The sequence below is a fragment of the Chiloscyllium plagiosum genome, unplaced genomic scaffold, assembly GCF_037043375.1.
Source record: "Chiloscyllium plagiosum isolate Xiang-an unplaced genomic scaffold, Cpla_swu_hap1 HiC_scaffold_35, whole genome shotgun sequence".
NCBI lineage: Eukaryota > Metazoa > Chordata > Chondrichthyes > Orectolobiformes > Hemiscylliidae > Chiloscyllium > Chiloscyllium plagiosum.
Window position 1 is genome coordinate 6766010 of NW_028270173.1, and position 17491 is coordinate 6783500.

At 44.2% G+C, this 17491-nt stretch overlaps 2 protein-coding genes across 6 annotated transcripts in view; one reads left to right on the forward strand and one right to left on the reverse strand.

Moving 5' to 3' along the window:
- Positions 1-10942, reverse strand: LOC148140005 (uncharacterized). 5 transcript variants are annotated; one of them, XR_015753001.1, is made up of 3 exons: positions 10214-10753; positions 3423-3633; positions 1-1544 (listed from the first exon to the last, which is right to left on the reverse strand). XR_015753001.1 is itself a non-coding variant. In XM_087979176.1 (2 exons), the coding sequence occupies exons 1-2, from the start codon at positions 8957-8959 to the stop codon at positions 1528-1530; spliced, it is 408 nt and encodes a 135-aa protein (XP_087835302.1). In that variant the 5' UTR covers positions 8960-10753; the 3' UTR covers positions 1-1527. The 5 variants fall into 5 exon arrangements, 1 of the variants encoding a protein (XP_087835302.1); XM_087979176.1 differs by lacking the exon at positions 3423-3633 and having other exon boundaries at positions 8569-10753; XR_015753002.1 differs by lacking the exons at positions 1-1544; positions 3423-3633 and adding an exon at positions 4772-6313 and having other exon boundaries at positions 10214-10942.
- Positions 10929-17491, forward strand: part of LOC148140006 (E3 ubiquitin-protein ligase TRIM35-like) — a 22747-nt gene continuing 16184 nt past the window's right edge. The window contains exons 1-3 of the mRNA XM_087979175.1: positions 10929-11640; positions 15656-15751; positions 17130-17363. Of these exons, the coding sequence (XP_087835301.1) occupies positions 11266-11640; positions 15656-15751; positions 17130-17363 (705 nt within the window). The 5' untranslated portion in view covers positions 10929-11265. The remainder of the gene's footprint in view (positions 11641-15655; positions 15752-17129; positions 17364-17491) is intronic.

Consider the following 17491-nt stretch of genomic DNA (forward strand, 5'->3'; position numbering starts at 1 on the left):
TGTTGTCACTTCTATTTATTCTGATTACTGAAAGTTACCAAGCACCATGATACTGTATGGATTATCGTGACGAGAGTTTTCCTCTTTTGTACATATAATTATATGGTGGGCTTGACCAACGTGGACAATAGCTTTCACATGAACACATAGGGTCTCCAATAACAAACTTAACCAACTTTTACAATTGGGTTTGAACTTCATTCACATAAACCTTTTTCCATTCAAAAGGGAGAAATGTAGCAGCCTCCTGGTTGCTAAAACACTGATAGATTGTGAGCTTGGCCAAACAGCAAGGGATGCTGGGGACATTGACCAAGAAAAATCTGAAATCACAAAACCCACACACTAGAAAAAGTGCAAACACAGCAGCCAGGTACGAATGACATTAGCATCATGAAAAAGGCAACAGTTATTCTGGACAGACATACCCCCAACAAGTTACCCACCAAACATAGGGGCCCTATCAGAAAGGCACTGTGTCCTGCTACACAGAAACGAATGATTCCGTCTGCTTCAAACTATTAAGTGGCTCTCCCTGATTGGCCAGAAAAAAATAGAAGGCTCCAGAAAACCATCTGAAAGGTATAACATCAGGGGTTCACCTGGAGACTGCTTTTTTTGAATTTTGTAAGGCCTTCCGTGGTGACCAGCATAGCAAGGGGCAGAGACCGGCTGGCCCATCTAGAGACAGAGGGAGAGGAAGAAAGCCCCTTTACAGATCCAGAGACAGCCAAAGAGAGAACAACTGCATAAATAAATATACAGGAGACTCAAGGAGTGTAATAACCTTAAGGGGCCATATAGGATTAGAGGTAGTATGTTCAGTATTAACGGTTATTGTCACTTTGTTCGGAATGAAGTTGGGACCAGCTTGTGTTTTCATGGATTTGACCGCTGCAGTATTGTGGGACACCTGGGCAAATTCATTCATAATATTCTGGTTGGAGTCGTCCAACTTGTTTAAAGAGGAACCAGACAACAATTGAATTCAAAATCCACCGGGTTTCAAACCTTTGTCCCCAGAGCATTAGCTCATTTTCTGGAGAAATAGTCTCATGATAATACCACTAGACCATCACCTCCTGTTCAACGTATAGGAGGCCACATCGGGTGCAGTGGATGCAGTAAATGATGTGTGTGGAGGTGCATGTGAATTTGTGGCGGATATGGAAGGATCCCTTGGGGCCTTGGAGAGAGGTGAGGGGGAGGTGTGGGCGCAAGTATAGGTCAGTGGGTATAGGTCAGTGACAGTGTCCCGGGACATCCCCATCCAGCTCTGATACTGTGCCTCACTCATCCCGAGGAGATGGCATTGAGGATGAAGACTCGGACCCTCCTCAGTCTGTGATGTATCCCGAGGAGCCCTTCAGCAGTGACCTCTTCATCTGGTGGAGGCTGTTCAGCTTCTGCTGCAGGTTGCTGCTGGCCCAGGGTTTCCTGGTGCATCTGTCCCTCCTGTAACTCCCTGCCCCATTGTTACATTTCAGCAACTGCAGGAATGATACCGGCTGTAGCTGGCTCCATCGGTCACACTGGCAATGACCCTGTGTCAGGAACATAGGAACAGAAGAGGTTCTTAGCAATGGGAACAGTCTACAGTCCCATCTCAGAGAAATTGCGGCTGAACATGTTCCTCTATCGAGTGAGACAATGTTGTGTCTGACAAGGAGGGCCATGGAATGACACATCTTGCCACTTTGACATGGGACCTTATATCGAGGAGTGCTCCCCTGGTCAGACTGAAGAGAGGCAGTAGCTGCATGAGCCTGGTACCCTTCTCCCCCAAACCCACATCACCCACACAAACCATCATTGTATCTCAGAGAGTCTTCCATTATCCTGACAGTTCAGGTGGAGAAGGAATCAGCTCTGTGCCCCTTTGCACCCTCCCCTACCCCACTGAGGCCATGTTGGCAGTGACTGATCATCAACCCCCTCCCACAGCATCCCAGGGCCTCCATGCCCTACCGTCTCCTCCCTTGCACATCCCAGGCTGCGGCCTACAATCCCCAGCATTGAAGTCTCCAGCTCCCTTCACTGACAGTGCTCCATAATAACCCCCCCCCCCCCCCCCACACCCCTCCCCAATGCTCATTCCCCTGGTGTGCAGGACTGACCCAGGCCCACTCCTCAGGCTGCACTGAGATTGACCCCTGACCATGTCCGGTCACGCGGCTGACTAACCATGAGACACACTAACTGGGACACACTGACTGACAGCAGCCTCACTGGACTCGACTGAGGACCACTCCCCTTCGACTTGGGGATGTGGCCATTTGTCTGAGGCACATGCAGTCTGTCTGCTGTCCCGGCAGATGGGACGTGTTCTCGGTGGGAGATTGATGCTGCACTGTGCCGCACAGCAAGATGTCCAGCCCCTTGACTGACTCCTGCTGACAAACTGCCTGGCTCTGTGCCTGCACCAGACTGTAAGGCAAGGCAGCAGGACTGGGAGCTTTAAAGTGGGACTGAGGGGGCAGGGTGCTAAAAGGGCAGGGTGAGGCTGGGATGCTGTGAGCATCCAGGGAGGTGCTGAGTGAGTGTGCACTGAGAGAGCTGGGAAACAGCCCTGAGGGAGCCTGGTCCAATCCATGAGCTGGGTGACTGTCCCTGTGAGCAAAGTATCCTGGCAGCAGCGTTCCAATGATAGTTACCGGTGTGACCCAAAGGACAACATTAAAGTGCAGACACATACTGTAAGTGGATGGGAGCTGTGCCATGATGTTGTGGAGAGGCTGGCACATGTTGAATGCCAATGTCTGTGGTTGCGGAATGTGTGCAGCTGCTGCCTGGGAGTGTGCCCTGAGATGTTGGTGCAGACCGGCAGGAGGCTGGAAGAACACAGCAAGCCAGGCAGCACCAGGAGGTGGAGATGTTAACAATTCGGTTGTAATCCTTCTTCAAGACTAGGGGTGGGTGTGGGGGGAGCTCCAGATAAAGGGGGTGGTGAGGGCAGGATAGTGAGGTGAGGACAGGTGAAGATAGGTCGACTGTACCACCTGGTTGGTCAATGGGAAAATGAATTCAATTGGTGGCAGTGATTGTGGAAGTGAGGGGGAGGGACTGGGAATGGAGTCGGGCGTTGGAGATGGAGGTTATTTGAAATTGGAGAACTCAATGTTGGATCCTCTGGGCTCTAGTGTGCCCAGGTGATAGATAAGGTGTTGTTCCTCCAATAGGAGCTGTGGTTTGTTTTGGCAATGGAAGAGGCCAAGGATGGTCATGTCAGAAAGGGAGTGGGAAGGGAAATTGAAATGGGCGGTGACTGGGAGGTCTGGTTGGCCCCTGCAGGCCCAGCTGCGATGCTCAGTGAACCATTCCCTAAGTTTACGTTCAGTCTCCCTGATGTGGAGAAGACCACATTGAGAGTACTTGATACAGTTAACTAGGTTGGTAGAGAGGCAGGTGAACCTCTGTCTCACCTGGTAGGCTGTCTGGGGCCCTGGATGGAGGTGAGATGGGTGGTGAGCAGCAGGTTTTGCATCTTTTCTTGCTGCAGGGGAAGGTACCTGGGGCTTCGTTGGTGGGAGTGGAGTGAACCAAGGACTGTCAGATGGAACGGCCCTTGCAGACTCCTGTGGGAACACAGTTTAAAGCACTCCTCTCCAGATTAGCTGCTCTGTCTTTGTCCTCCTTAAGAATAAGATGAAAACATAGATTTTTTTTTTACTGACCAGAAACAAAGTCAGACCAGTGAGGCAGACTGATTCCCTGTGTTAGAAACCAAACTCACTTATAAATCAGCCGGAGACAAAGCCATGGAAACAAGGACAATTTATTACAAATTTGCAAGTCCGGGCACCCCGCTAACCTGGCAAAAAGCCCAAAGATATCAGTTATGCAATCATTTTTATACAGTTTGTGTGTTGCAGGCTCACATCCCCTTTCCCTATTCTTACCCTATCATAATCATTTATTTCATCTCATTCCCTTATTTGGCTTCTACTTGTGACTAACCTTAAGATAATTACTTCACTTGTTTTTCTCTTTCCTTATCTATGTACCAGGCTGTCCTTGGATGTCTGCATTCCTTGTTCTGTTACTATAAGCTTTATTGTGAAAATGCCCTTTCTTCTTCTTTTGTGGTCAGTGACAACACTCCATAGTTATTTCCGAGCTTAAACCTATTTTCTTTAAAACTACTTCTTTGAAAGCCCCCCTATATTCATTAAAGTCTTAGCCTTAAGTATACTACATGCTACATGGATTAGTGGGTCTGGTGGTAGGGCTCAATGTCCTAAAATGGGTAATGAGCCGACTGATGACATCCCTTGGGGAAGAAACCCAAATAAATCATCAGATGCTTTTACAAGCAACAGGTGATATGCAACAGAGAAAGTCAAAGAATGTTTCTGGAGTTCGAGGGACAAAAAGAATTCCATGACCGTTTGTATAATGTCTCACTCCTCCCCCCATTAACAGAAATTACACTCCACTAGCACTTACAACAATTACATTTCTATATCGCCTGCAGAAAACTACATTTCTTATTTCCCACAATTCCCCCTTTCCTTTTTTTTAAATCTGTAGTTTCTGCACTTACTAAGTCTCCTTTAATTCATTTTCTTATTTTCTGTCCTCTTACCCCTTTTGGCAATGATGTTCACAATCTTACATTTTACATTTGTGTTTTTCATCCCTCGAACTCCAGAAACATTCTTTGACTTTCTCTGTTGCATAACACCTGCTGCTTGTAAAAGCATCTGATGATTTATTTGGGTTTCTTCCCCAAGGGATGTCATCAGTCGGCTCATTACCCATTTTAGGACATTGAGCCCTACCACCAGACCCACTAATATCAATAATCCATAGATAGCTTGATTTACTAACCACCTTCCCCAACTAGTCAATTCCCAATTCCCCCATTCCCATCCTTTTTCGTTCTGGTACCGATTACCGGCCTCCCTTATCTTGGCGATTTTGTCTCGCACATGTTTGGAGATATCAGTAATGTTAGAGGAGACCTCAGGTATGTACGTACCACATTCCTCTCCAATTAGTGCACAGGTACCACCCTTCTCTGCTAGAATATAATCCAGAGCCATCCTGTTCTGAAGGGTCGTTAGTCTAGTGGCAATCATTTCGGTTGTTATGGCTGCCACTTAGGATTGGGTTTCGGCCATTGGCAGTATTATTGGCCAACTCTTCCAGGGAAGCTGCCAACTTTTGTATTTCTAGTCCTGCTCGAGCAGAGCCATACATGGGTATCAAAGTCCAGAGGAGGAGATCCCCTTCGGTTACTTCCCGGGTTACCCGCCTTCCTCCTAGTTTATTCCGACGTATTTTTGGGGCTCTCTCTAACAACCTCAAATGGGGAATTATGTAGGCAAGATAGCAGCAGCCACTCCAGCCTTTCTGGCTTTAAGGCAGAGTTTGATCAACATCATAACATGCATGTATTGTTACACATTCGGTCACACAAATGTATTTTTCTCCGGGAATAAACGGATAGGCCTTCAGGCCGCATACCCAATATGTTTAATATTTGGGGAATGATCGTGGAGTGGCTTGAGTGGTGTAGACACAGGATTATCTTTCTAGTCGGAAGGGTGTGGTATCATTCTGATTACAGAAACAAGTGGTATTTACTGCTCCTTTCGGTTAAGGCCATCGATAGCACTCAGGGTTTTCGGGGCTGGTCGAGGGAACCATCCCGCAGAGTTATAATTACCCCTCTCAAATTCCTATTTTGTATCATTTGAGCCCGAGTCAAATTGTTGTATGTCGTACACTTCTTCTTTGGTAAGTGGTAATACTGTGAGAGGAATTCCTGATTCCCCATGGTGTGGGATCTCCGCACATACCCAGCAGTTGGTACGCCCTTTTAGTTTAGCATAATACTGACAAAGTGATTTCTCCCACCCCCCCCCTTGGCAGCTAGCGCCAATATGATCATAACAATATAAAGCTGACCACTCATTTCAGCTCACAACCCTATCTGTCTATTCCCTAACCCTTTGTATGCCAGGGAGGAGTGAGTCCACGCAACACTTACAATTGTTTTGAGATACAACTTTTTTTAACCAATACTTAATAGTCTCTTATCTCAGTCCATTCTTTTTACTCAGCTTGATTTTCAGAGGGTTGTTTGTAAGATGAGCTTGCCACTCTGGAGAAGGGAAAGGAGCGTCCACCAGGCCCTTAACACACAGCTCGAATGGCTGTTTCAGTAGTCAGGAGGGTTAGGAACGGTCCCTCCCAGCTTGGGTGCAGTTTGGTATCTTTCCAGGTTTTGATCAGGACCCATTCACCCGGCTGTATTCGATGTACGGCGAACTCAAGTGGAGGTGTCTGGGTCAACAGACCCTTCTTCCTAAGGACAGACAAAAAAAAAACCCGAACGCCACAATATAATTCTTTAAAAACTTATCATTGAACTCTACAGTTGGTAATTCCCCTCTTGCTTCTAGAGTGTTCTCCTTCTGACGCCCAGGTACATGGACAATAGCTATTTCCCGGAGTAATTCCAAACTTTTCAACATTTGTCCTATCAATTCTTTGCGTATTAATTCCTTTCCCCGGCTATTGATTAGACCACGTTCTTGCCATATTTTACTGAAGGTATGGACCACCCGTAGGCATACTTAGAGTCAGTGTAAATTGTCCCATCCCGATTTTCTAATCGCTTTAAGGCCTGGTTTCAGGCACATAATTCGCAAGTTTGGGCTGACCACGTGTTAGGTAACCAGTCAGCCTCAACTGTGCGGTTTTCACTACCGTCTACTACTGCACATCCATTATGTCTTCTTCCTTGTACTCCTCTTGACGACCCATCTATAAACAGCCTATCTCCTTCATGTAGGGGAATATCCTTTAAGTCTGCTCTTGTTCTGGTCGGATACTCAATAATATCTAAACAGTCATGTTCTATTTCTCCCATGTCTAGGGGTTCTCCCTTCCACATGAAGGTGACTGAGCTCAAACAAGCATCTGTTGTTAACACCAGGTCATCTCTCTCTATAAGGATAGCTTCATATTTTAGAATTCTTGAGTACGTCAACCATCTTCCTGCCTTTTGATTTAACACGGGAGGGAAGGGAGGGCTAACACGGGAGCTTGTTTCAAGCTTCGTTTTAATTCCTGTAATCCCTCCTTTTCTTCTTCGGTCCATTGTAGTTTTTCATGTTCAGATTCTGTCAATTTGTAATATAACCCCTTTGTTTTCTGGGCGTACGCTTCTATCCATAATCTACAATAGCCCACTAGCCCCAAGAACTGCCGTAACTCTCTTTTGGTGGTCAGTAGAGGTAGTTCTGTTATTCCTTTAATCCTTTCGGGGTTAATACGCCTCGTGCCTTCACTGATGAGGTGTCCTAAGTATTTTACCTCTTTTTCTACATATTGTAACTTATTCTTGGATACCGTTAGACCCTGTTTCCCTCGGAAATCTAACAGTCTATTGGTAACCTCGCTCACCTCATTTCTCTTTAGTCCAGATACAAGTAGATCATCCACATATTGTAACAGTATCATCCCCTTGGGCATTGTAAATTGTTCAAGGACTTGCTCCAGTACTTGCCCAAACAAATTAGGTGGTTCCGTGAATCCCTGGGGAAGTACTGTCCAGTGGAACTGCTGTTTTCTACCCGTGTATGGATCCTCCCATTCGAAAGCAAACATGTCACGGCTTTCTGTGGCTAGAGGACAAGCCCAGAATGCATCTTTTAAATCTATCACACTAAACCAGCGATGTTCACACGGTATTTTACCGAGCAAAGTATATGGATTGGGTACCACCGTGTGCCGTGTTCGAACCAATTGATTTACTGCTCTAAGATCCTGCACCAGTCGATAGGTTCCGTCTGGTTTGCGGACAAGCAATATCGGAGTATTAAAGGGTGACCTGCATGGTTCCAATAAGCCAGTTTTTATCAACGAATCTATAACTGGTCGTAGACCTCTGCGGCCGTTTAGGGATATTGGGTATTGTTTTACACGTACTATTTTATTTTCTTGTTTTAGTGTAATCCTTATCGGATCAATATTTAACCGACCTGGATTACCATCCTTTGCCCATACATCAGGATGGATTTGTTTTTCATCACTCGGTGGCCATTTTTACAGTCACATTACGATTTCCTACCTCTATTTTTAGGCCTAATTTAATAATCAAATCTCTACCCAGTAAATTGCTCCTGAGGTCAGGGATATATAAGAACTGTCCTGTTATTTCTTCACTACTTCCCTTAATTAAAGTTGGCTCAAAAATGGGGACAAAGAATTCTTCATTTTTTACTCCAAAAACCCTGATTCTTTGGTTAGTTAATTTAACGCCAGTAAGTCTAAAACTTAGGGATGACCGGGCCGCTCCCGTATCTACCAAAAATACTGTCTCCTCCCCTTTCGGTCCCACCTTTAGATTTATCAAAGCTTCCTGGTGAGTATCATGAGGAAGGAACCTCAGACTCCTCCAGTCTTCATCGAAGGTCATTAGGGAAACGACTTCCCTTTCTCATACTAATTCCAGGCATTCCCGTTTAAAATGCCTTACTTTCCCGTAATGATAACACCCTGCCTGTTGCCTCCTTTCTCGGGTATCTGACCCTTGTCTTTCGTATCCTCCCCTACCTTTCCTGTTATCCCTTGATCCAATTCTTCTTTTTGTTATTTCTTCTCCTGCAGGCACCATCATTTTGGCTTTCTGTTTCTGCTTCTCGTCTTCCCTTTTCACATACACTTTCTGTGCCTCACGTAACAATTCTTCCATCTGTCTTTCACTCCATCCATCTAATTTCTGTAATTTCTTTTGTATGTCCTGCCGTGATTTAGTTACAAACTGGACCTTTAAGAGTCCCTGTGCTACCGGATTATCGGGATCCATTCCCGAATACTTCCTTGTGGCCTCCTTGAGTCTTTGAAGAAATGCAAAAGGGGTTTCATCCTTCTCTTGTCGTACTTCAAAGGCCTTAATAAAGTTTTGTGATCTTGGTGCCGCCTCTTTAATTCCTAATATTACCATTTTTCTGAGATCTCGCGTTGACTCCCTATCTTCTCTGTCATTATTTTCCCAATGAGGGTCAACTTTTGAGAATTTATGTTAAACTTTTCATTTCCTTTTTAAAGACCCTAACTTCACTGCTCGTTAAGGGAGCATTTATATATCCGATTGTACCTTCCCCAATCAGAACCTCTCTTAAGGGACATAATTTTACATTTTCCATTATCTCTGCCCCTCCTTTACGTGTGTTGGCTCGAGTGATGCTGAACCCCTAGGTTCTGCATCTTTTAGTTCAGAGTCCATTCCCCTTTCTATGTCTGGACTCGGTTCTACTTCGGGAGCTGTAGGCTCATTCCGGGGAGTAGTATATGGGGGCGGCAAACACATTAAGGGATTCCATTGTGGCTTCCCTTTTTCATTCTTTTCTTTTGTTCTTTCCCTGATTCCTCCGTATTCATGGAACATAATTTTACTCCCGCGCTCTCTATCCAACAAGCCGCATAATCGGACTCTTTTTGACTGTAGGTTCTTTTCGATTGACATATATATTAAAATCTTGACATAGCCAATTCTCATCGGACCCATACTTGGGCCAAAAAAAAATACCAGGTGCCTTAATACTTTCTCTAGTCCAAACGAAACAACAATATTTTATTATTGTAGTCTTGGTATTCCCAATTACCAACATTCTCCCCAAAGACTGTCGGGCGGAATATATTCCCCTTTAACATTATTTACAGATCGATCGTTACACAGGCAATACCCCGTGCCTCCCATTACTGCAAATTTTAATTAATCTTAACGAGGTCCGGTGTCACTTCTTCCACACCCCCTTCAGGGTCCTGACTAGACACCGTACTCGTCTGATTAATCTGACCAATTATACGCTTTTTGAGACTTCAACTGTTAACATTCAATCACCAACAAACAAATGTGCATTCAAACCGGATCACAAAGGGTTAAACTTTCTACTCGCTGTACAGCTCTTCTCTCTCTCACTCACACACACACACACACAGTGTCTCACAGACACTTTGAGCTTCTCACAAGTCTTCTAACTTTTTTTTGACTATTTTTCTAGACGTCTGGCCATAAGTTAGTTACGAAGTGCACCCTCAGCAGCCCTTCAGCTACTAGCCCTTCTGACACGGGCTATTTTCCATTGACATACGCTTTAATTTAGATCTCACCAATTCCCCGTACTTCTCGTACGTTTCCCGACCACTTATGGTTGTCCCGACCACCAAGGCAATACTTCAAGGTCACTTTTCTTACCTTAGTCTGTGCACAGAATTACCTGGTCGCAGCCGGCTCCTAACCTGCGCGGCAATACCTGCAGCTCTTATGGTCACTGCAAAACCCCTCCTTGTTTCCAGGGTCTCCCAGTCCGGCTCATACTCGCCCAAACCGCAAGCGGCAAACAATGGAGTAAGAGATCGCCGAAATCGGCGAGGTGCACCTCCCCCATCGTCCCAAGAGTGTCGAGCGGTCGGAGTTTTGGATCCTGGACGAGGCCCCCAAATTGTTAGAAACAAAACTCACTTATAAATCAGCCGGAGACAAAGCCATGGAAACAAGGACAATTTATTATGAACTTGCAAGTCCTGGCACCCCGCTAACCTGGCAAAAAGAGCAAAGATATCAGTTATGCAAACATTTTTATACAGTTTGTGTGTTGCAGGCTCACATCCCCTTTCCCTATTCTTACCCTATCATAATCATTTATTTCATCTCATTCCCTTATTTGGCCTTTACTTGTGACTAACCTTAAGATAATTACTTCACTTGTTTTTCTCTTTCCTTCTTTATGTACCAGGCTGTCCTTGGATGTCTGCATTCCTTGTTCTGTTACTGTAAGCTTTATTGTGAAAATGCCCTTTCTTCTTCTTTTGTGGTCAGTGACAACACTCCATAGTTATTTCCGAGCTTCAAACTATTTTCTTTAAAACTACTTCTTTAAAAGACCCCTTATATTCATTAAAGTCTTAGCCTTAAGTATGCTACATGCTACAAGAATTCCATGACCGTTTGTATAATGTCTTACCCCTTTCCCTTTCTACAGAAATTACACTCCACCAGCACTTACAACAATTACATTTCTATAACGCCTGCAGAAAACTACATTTCTTATTTCCCACACCTGGTTAAAAATTAATGAACCAATCTTGTTTATCTGTGATCTGTTTATCTTCCTACCTTGCCCTGCCTTTTTCTGGAATCTGTTTATAATGTTGCTGCTGGAATCAGGAAACGAAACTGAAAGTATTTCACTGAACACTGATCATCATTTTACTTTGAGCACAAAGCACAGAGATTAATCCTTCACGATGGAAGATGATCTTTCCTGTGCTGTCTGCCATGATCTGTATAAAGATCCTGTCTTACTCGACTGTGATCACAGCTTCTGTCGATCCTGTGTGACCCAGTACTGGGAGAAAGCGGACACTGCCTGCTGTCCTGTCTGTAGAAAGGAGACTTCCTCGAGGACCCTGAGAGCCCACCGCATTCTCTCCAACATCGTGGAATCATTTGTGAAAAGCGGTGGAGGTGGTGAAATTCAGCAGGAATGCAGCCGACACAAGGAGAAACTGAAATTATTCTGTAAAACTGATAATCAACTCATCTGTCACATTTGCCAGTCTTCAAAAAGTCATCAAAACCATGAGGTGCTGCCAGTGGAAGAAGCTGCTGAAGAGTTTAAGGTGAGGAGACACTGAGTAAAATAAAATGCAGAATCCTGCAGGGATCATTCAAAGACTCAGGTTTGCATGTCTCACAATGATTATTATTCAACTACTTAGTAAATGTTTTTCCTTCTGATCAATGACAGAGGGTGGTAGATTTCCTTTAGTCAAAGCTACCTTTTACAATGACAACAAAAACTGACAATTATCCAATGCTTTTAATCTAATAAAACATCATAGGTATTTCAGAGGAATATTCTACAATTACATTGGACACTGAGTCACATCAGATGATGTTAGAACAATGATCAGAGACTTGGTCAAAGAGGAAAAGTTTATTTTCCTGAAAGAGAAAGAGAAAGGGGGAGAGAGAGAGAGAGAGAGGTTGAGAGAGAACACTCTCGAAGCTCAGGGCCTGGAATGCAAAAGGTGGCGACACCGATGGGGGAGTGATTAAAATGGGGGTGTTCAAGAGGCCAGAATTGGATTAGAGGAGGTGATGAAAACAGAGAATGGAATCCTGAACAGGGAACATTCAGAGATTCAAGTTTGACCATCTTTCACTAATTACCCTTCAATTACTTAGCAATTGGATTATTTTTTTCACTTTAGAACAACAATGAAAATTTATATTTATTCAGTGTTTTAATGTCAGAAAACTTGCGAAGGCCCTTACCGGGAATGTTATGAAGTAAACTTAGACACCAAACCACATCAGGTGATATGAGGGCCATAGCCAGAAGCTTGGTCAAACAGGGAGAGGTTTATCCTCCTGAGGGAGAGGGGGAGACAGAGAGAGAGAGAGAGAGAGAGAGATGAAGAGATTTTGGGAGAATTTTCCAGAAGCTTGGGGTCCTGGCTGCTAAAGGTTCAGCCACCAATGGGGGAGTGATGAAAATCAGGGATGTTCAGAATTTGATGACAGCCGGTGTCTGACAGGATTGTGAGGCTGAAGGACATTCCAGAGAAACAGGGAAGACAAGGCCAGAGAGATGTTTTAAAACAAGAATTTGGAACGTTTAACATTTAGGAGGCCATGTGAAAGGAGTTTGTAACCTTGACACTTGATGATCTAATCTTTTCCTCTGTTCCCCACCCTCTGCCATGCTCCTCACTCCCCCTGTCACTGTGCCCTATTTCAGAATTTCTAGTGACTTCCCTGAGCATCACCACCTCCAAGCTCAGATCCATCCAGCCTAACCTTGACACTGCCCCTTGTCCAACACCCCCACTCTCTCGCCCTTACCAACAGCCTCATCATCCAATTCAGTTTCTCACTCTGAATATGTAACTCCCCCCCTTCCTTGTCCCCCATATCCCATCAGTGAAACTCTCCACTCTGCTTCTTCCAACTCTCTCCAACCACATCCTTTAAGTTTTCTTCCTTGCCGATGCCTTTCCCCCTTCCCACCATCATCTGGCCCTTTTCATTTCACACTCCTGTTGTGTAAACCCCCTCATGTCTGTCTCAGACCACGCCTGTGCCTTTATCCAGCCAGGCTGCCTCACTTGGACAGGGACCTGCTGCCTCTCTTTACTGCTCCATAACCCATTGGAGAAGTCTGCTGTGACAGTGAATAATCCCAGGCTGGAGTCCCGCTGTCCTCCTGGGTGGCTCCTGCTGTGACCGAGTTCTGAGCAGAGCTGTTACTGCAGGGAGCGTGGTATCAGGCACATGAAGGACTTGTGGGAACTAAATTCAGCAGAAACCCCATGAATCAGGGACAAGGAACACCACCAACAACAACAGAAACACAGAAATTTACAGCACAGAGGGAGACCATTCAGACGGTGGTGAATTTTGGAATTCTTCACCCCACAGACCTGTGGAAACTCAGTCATTGAGTATGTTCAAGACACAGATCCAGAGATTTCTAGATAGTGATGACATCATGGGGATATGGGGATAGTGCAGGAAAATGGCACTGATGTACATGATTCGCCCTGATCTAGAATAGCACAGCACGGCCTGAGGGGCTGACTGGCCTACTCCTGCTCCAATGTGTCTGCTCAGCCTATTGTATCTGTGCTGGCAGATAAAGAGCCATCAGTCCGGATCCCACTTTCCAGCGTCTGTTCTGGAGCCTTGGAAAATGTTTTGACTGTTTTTATGGACCAGACCGTAACCCCTTTAAATATTTTAAGAAGATAGCCCAGACTCTAACTTTTTCTTATTTTAAAGGCAATTACACAGTGTCTGTACCAGATCTTTAGAAGAACATGTTTTTTTAAGACTCCCTACAGTGCAGAAACAGGCCATTTGGCCCAACAAGTCCACACTGACACTACAAAGTGTAACCCACCCAGACCCATTCCCTGACCCTATTACTCTACATTTACCGTTGACTAATGCACCTAACCTACACATTGCTGAACACTATGGGCAATTCACCGAACCTGTACATCTTTGGATTGTAGGAGGAAACTGGAGCACCCAGAGGAAACCCACGCAGATATGGGGAGAATGTGCAAACTCCGCACAGACAGTCACCTGAGGCTGGAATCAAACCCAGGACCCTGTGAGGCTGCAGTGCTAACTACTGAGCCACCATACCGTCCATAAATCTGATGCAACTGGTCAAACTACTCGATGTTCAGCAAAGCACAACTTATTTAAACAGTTTCATTAAAATACAACCAAAGAAAGAGGAATTTAGAATAACTTAATAATAGATGCAGCGAATATTACTAATTAACTGTTCCAATGTCGGAAAATCCAATAAACACACCCCTTGGAAAATGGAAAATTCAGACACGGATTCTCACATGTAGTTCTCCAATTAAAGAGAAAAACAACATCTCGAGAAGATGTAGAGAAAGTAGCAGTGAAGCGACGTTCACTGAAGTTTCTTTTGAGACCCTAATATCTTCTAATGTAACTGAAAAAACCAAAACCCAGAGAGAGGAGAGCTGGCCACACCCATTCAGGCTGGTAAAAAAAACCCAATGTCCCCCAAGCTGTTTACTCACAAGGTCTTCAGTAGCTAGTCCAGTACCTTTGCCTTACAACCTCTCTTCAAAAAAGCCAGGACAAATAACCTCTTAAAGTGACAGCATTGTCACACTGTGACAAGGGTTTCTGTCTCTCCCACATTTTCAGGCAGTGAAACCCAAACTGGGTGAAAAGCTATCTCAGTTTCCAGCTAATTCTTTCAGCAATTCCACTGACTCGATCAATGAAATCTCTGCTCAGGAAGATATGTCCTTCCTATCCAATTTCTCAGTGCCCTTCATAATTACGTAAAGCTCAATTCGATCTCCTCAGTCTGCCCCATCCCGATGGAAATAGGCCTGGTTTATTTCATCTTTTCTTGTGTGTACAATTCTCCATGGTCACACACTGCTGTGGTGTGGGCCTATCCTTCCTGTAATGTGGTGAGCAGAACGGGGTTCAGTGTTCTAGCTGTGCCCTTATTAATGATTTCTACAATTCAAATGTATCCATCCTGCTCTTATAGTTTACACACTGACCATTAAATAAAGTTTCCATATCTCATGAATAACCTTACCTTCCTGTGTTGCTACCTTCAGGAATCTGTGGACAGGTTCTCTAAAGTCCTTCTGTGCCTCTACACCTCTCAGTGTCTGACCAGTCATTGTGGATTCTCTCCCAATGCATCACCTCTCCAGAGTGAGTTTCATTTACGACTTCTCTGGCTGTGTTTGTTACACTGAACCCCATGAAGCAACATTTGTACTTTTATGACCTTCGTTCAATAAAACCAGAGAAAGTTCTGGCAGAAAGAGGCCATTCAGTCTGAACACAAATTTGCAGCCACCCATACTGATCCCACTTTCCAGCACCTGACCCACAGTGTTGCAGGTTACAACATCTCTCATACCTCCACAATCAAACTAGGCCGCAAATTCCAGACAAATGCCACTAATTGAATGAATGTTTTTCTCAGACTTGATTTAATCATTCCCCCAATCATCCTGAAGCTATGCCCATTATAAATTTCAATTTAATGATGTTTCATTTTTGGGGATTGTTTTTCTGAAAACGTGCTAATTAATTGATGGTTTTGTTCAGGGGGAACTGGAAACCTCCCTGAAGCCAATTCAGGAGAAGAAGAAGGAATGTGAAAATGTCAAAAGTGATTATGAGAAAACACTGTCCCACATTCAGGTAGTTATGATCTTACTTTGTTCTATATTTTGTACAGAATTGTAACCATTCAGAATTGCACTGGGCAGAATTCCAGTCTCCATATTATAAATAGATATTGCATGAACTAACCTGGATATTTTCATGAGAGAGAAGAAGGTTGAGAGGTGACTTAACTGAGACATGTAAGATAATCAGAGGGTTAGATAGGCTGGACAGTGACAGCCTTTTTCCTCAGATGGTGATGGCTAGCACAAGGAGACATAGCTTTAAAGTGAGGGGTGATAAATATAGGACAGATATCAGAGGTTGTTTCTTTCCTCAGAGAATAGGTGGGGCATGGAATGGCCTGCCTACAGCTGTAGTAGACTTGCCAACTTTCAGGGCATTTAAATGGTCATTGGATACACATATGGATGAAAATGGAATAGTATAGGTTAGATGGGCTTCAGATTGGTTTCACAGGTCGGTGCAATATCGAGGGCCGAAGGGTCTGTACTGCGCTGTAATGTTCTATGTTCTATCAGAATTTAGCACTTTTAGAAATGATTGAACAGGTTGTGAATCATTTCTTTGGAAAAGAGAAGACTGAGGCTAACCTGTTAGAATTTTTAAAAATTCTAATAGGATTTGAAAATGTGGATCCAGAGAAAATGTTTCTACACATCATGGATTTGACCAGATTGGGAAAGTTTTAATAATTTACTGATATGAGTCGGATATGAACAGTGCATTGGGTACAGGAGTTAGGAGATCATGTTGTGACTGTACAGAACATTAGTTATACCACTTCTGGAATACTGCTGGAATTCAATTCTGGTCTCCCTGCTGCAGGAAAGATGCTGTGAAACGAGAAAGGCTTCAGAAAAGATTTACAAAGTGCTGCCAGGGTTGGAGGAACTGAGTTTTAGGGAGAGGCTGAATAGGCTGGGGCTGTTTTCCCTGGAGCATTGGAGGCTGAGGCATGACCTTATAGAAGTTTACGAAATAATGAGGGGCAGAGATTGGATTAATAGCTCAGGTCTTTTCTCTAGGGTCGTGAAGGCTAAAACTGCAGGCCAGAGGTTTAAGGTGAGATGAGAAAGATTTTAAAGGGACCTGTGAAGAGGGTGGTGCATGTACAGAATGAACGGCCAGAGGAGGTGGTGGAGGCTGGGACAAGAATAACATTTAAATGACATCGAGATGGGTGTATGAATCAGAAGGGTTTGGAGGGATATGGGCCAAGTGCTGGCAAACGGGACGAGATTAATTTTGCATATCTGGTCAGCATGGATGGGTCTCACTGAAGGGTCTGTTTCTGTGCTCTACATCTTTATGACTCTATGACTGCTCCGGCTGAACAACATTTTAAAACTCTTCATTTGTTTTTGTTCAATCTGATTATTATTTCCCAAAGGACCAAGGCGTAAAAACAGAGAAACAAATTAAAATTGAATTTGAAAAACTTCATCAGTTTCTCCGTGAGGAAGAGAGGATTGTGTTGGAAGATCTGAAACTGGAAAAAGAGAAACACAGTCAGGAGATGAAGGAGAGGATTGCAAAGATAACAGAGGAAATCTCATCCCTTTCACTCACTGTTCAGGATATTGAACAAGAGCTGAGGGAACAGGACAGCATCACATTTTTAACAGTAAGTATTTATTTTTCTTCCCTTTGCCTCTTTTCTTTGAGATTGTGATGATGAATTGCAGATTCTGTCCTTAAAATGTAGAGTATAAACCTCACTGAGTAACAGCACGCCAATGACCTGGGACATTG

Coding starts and splice junctions, on each gene's coding strand:
- LOC148140005 (XM_087979176.1), bottom strand. CDS start 8,959: ATGGTAATATTAGGAATTAAAGAGGCGGCACCAAGATCACAAAACTTT.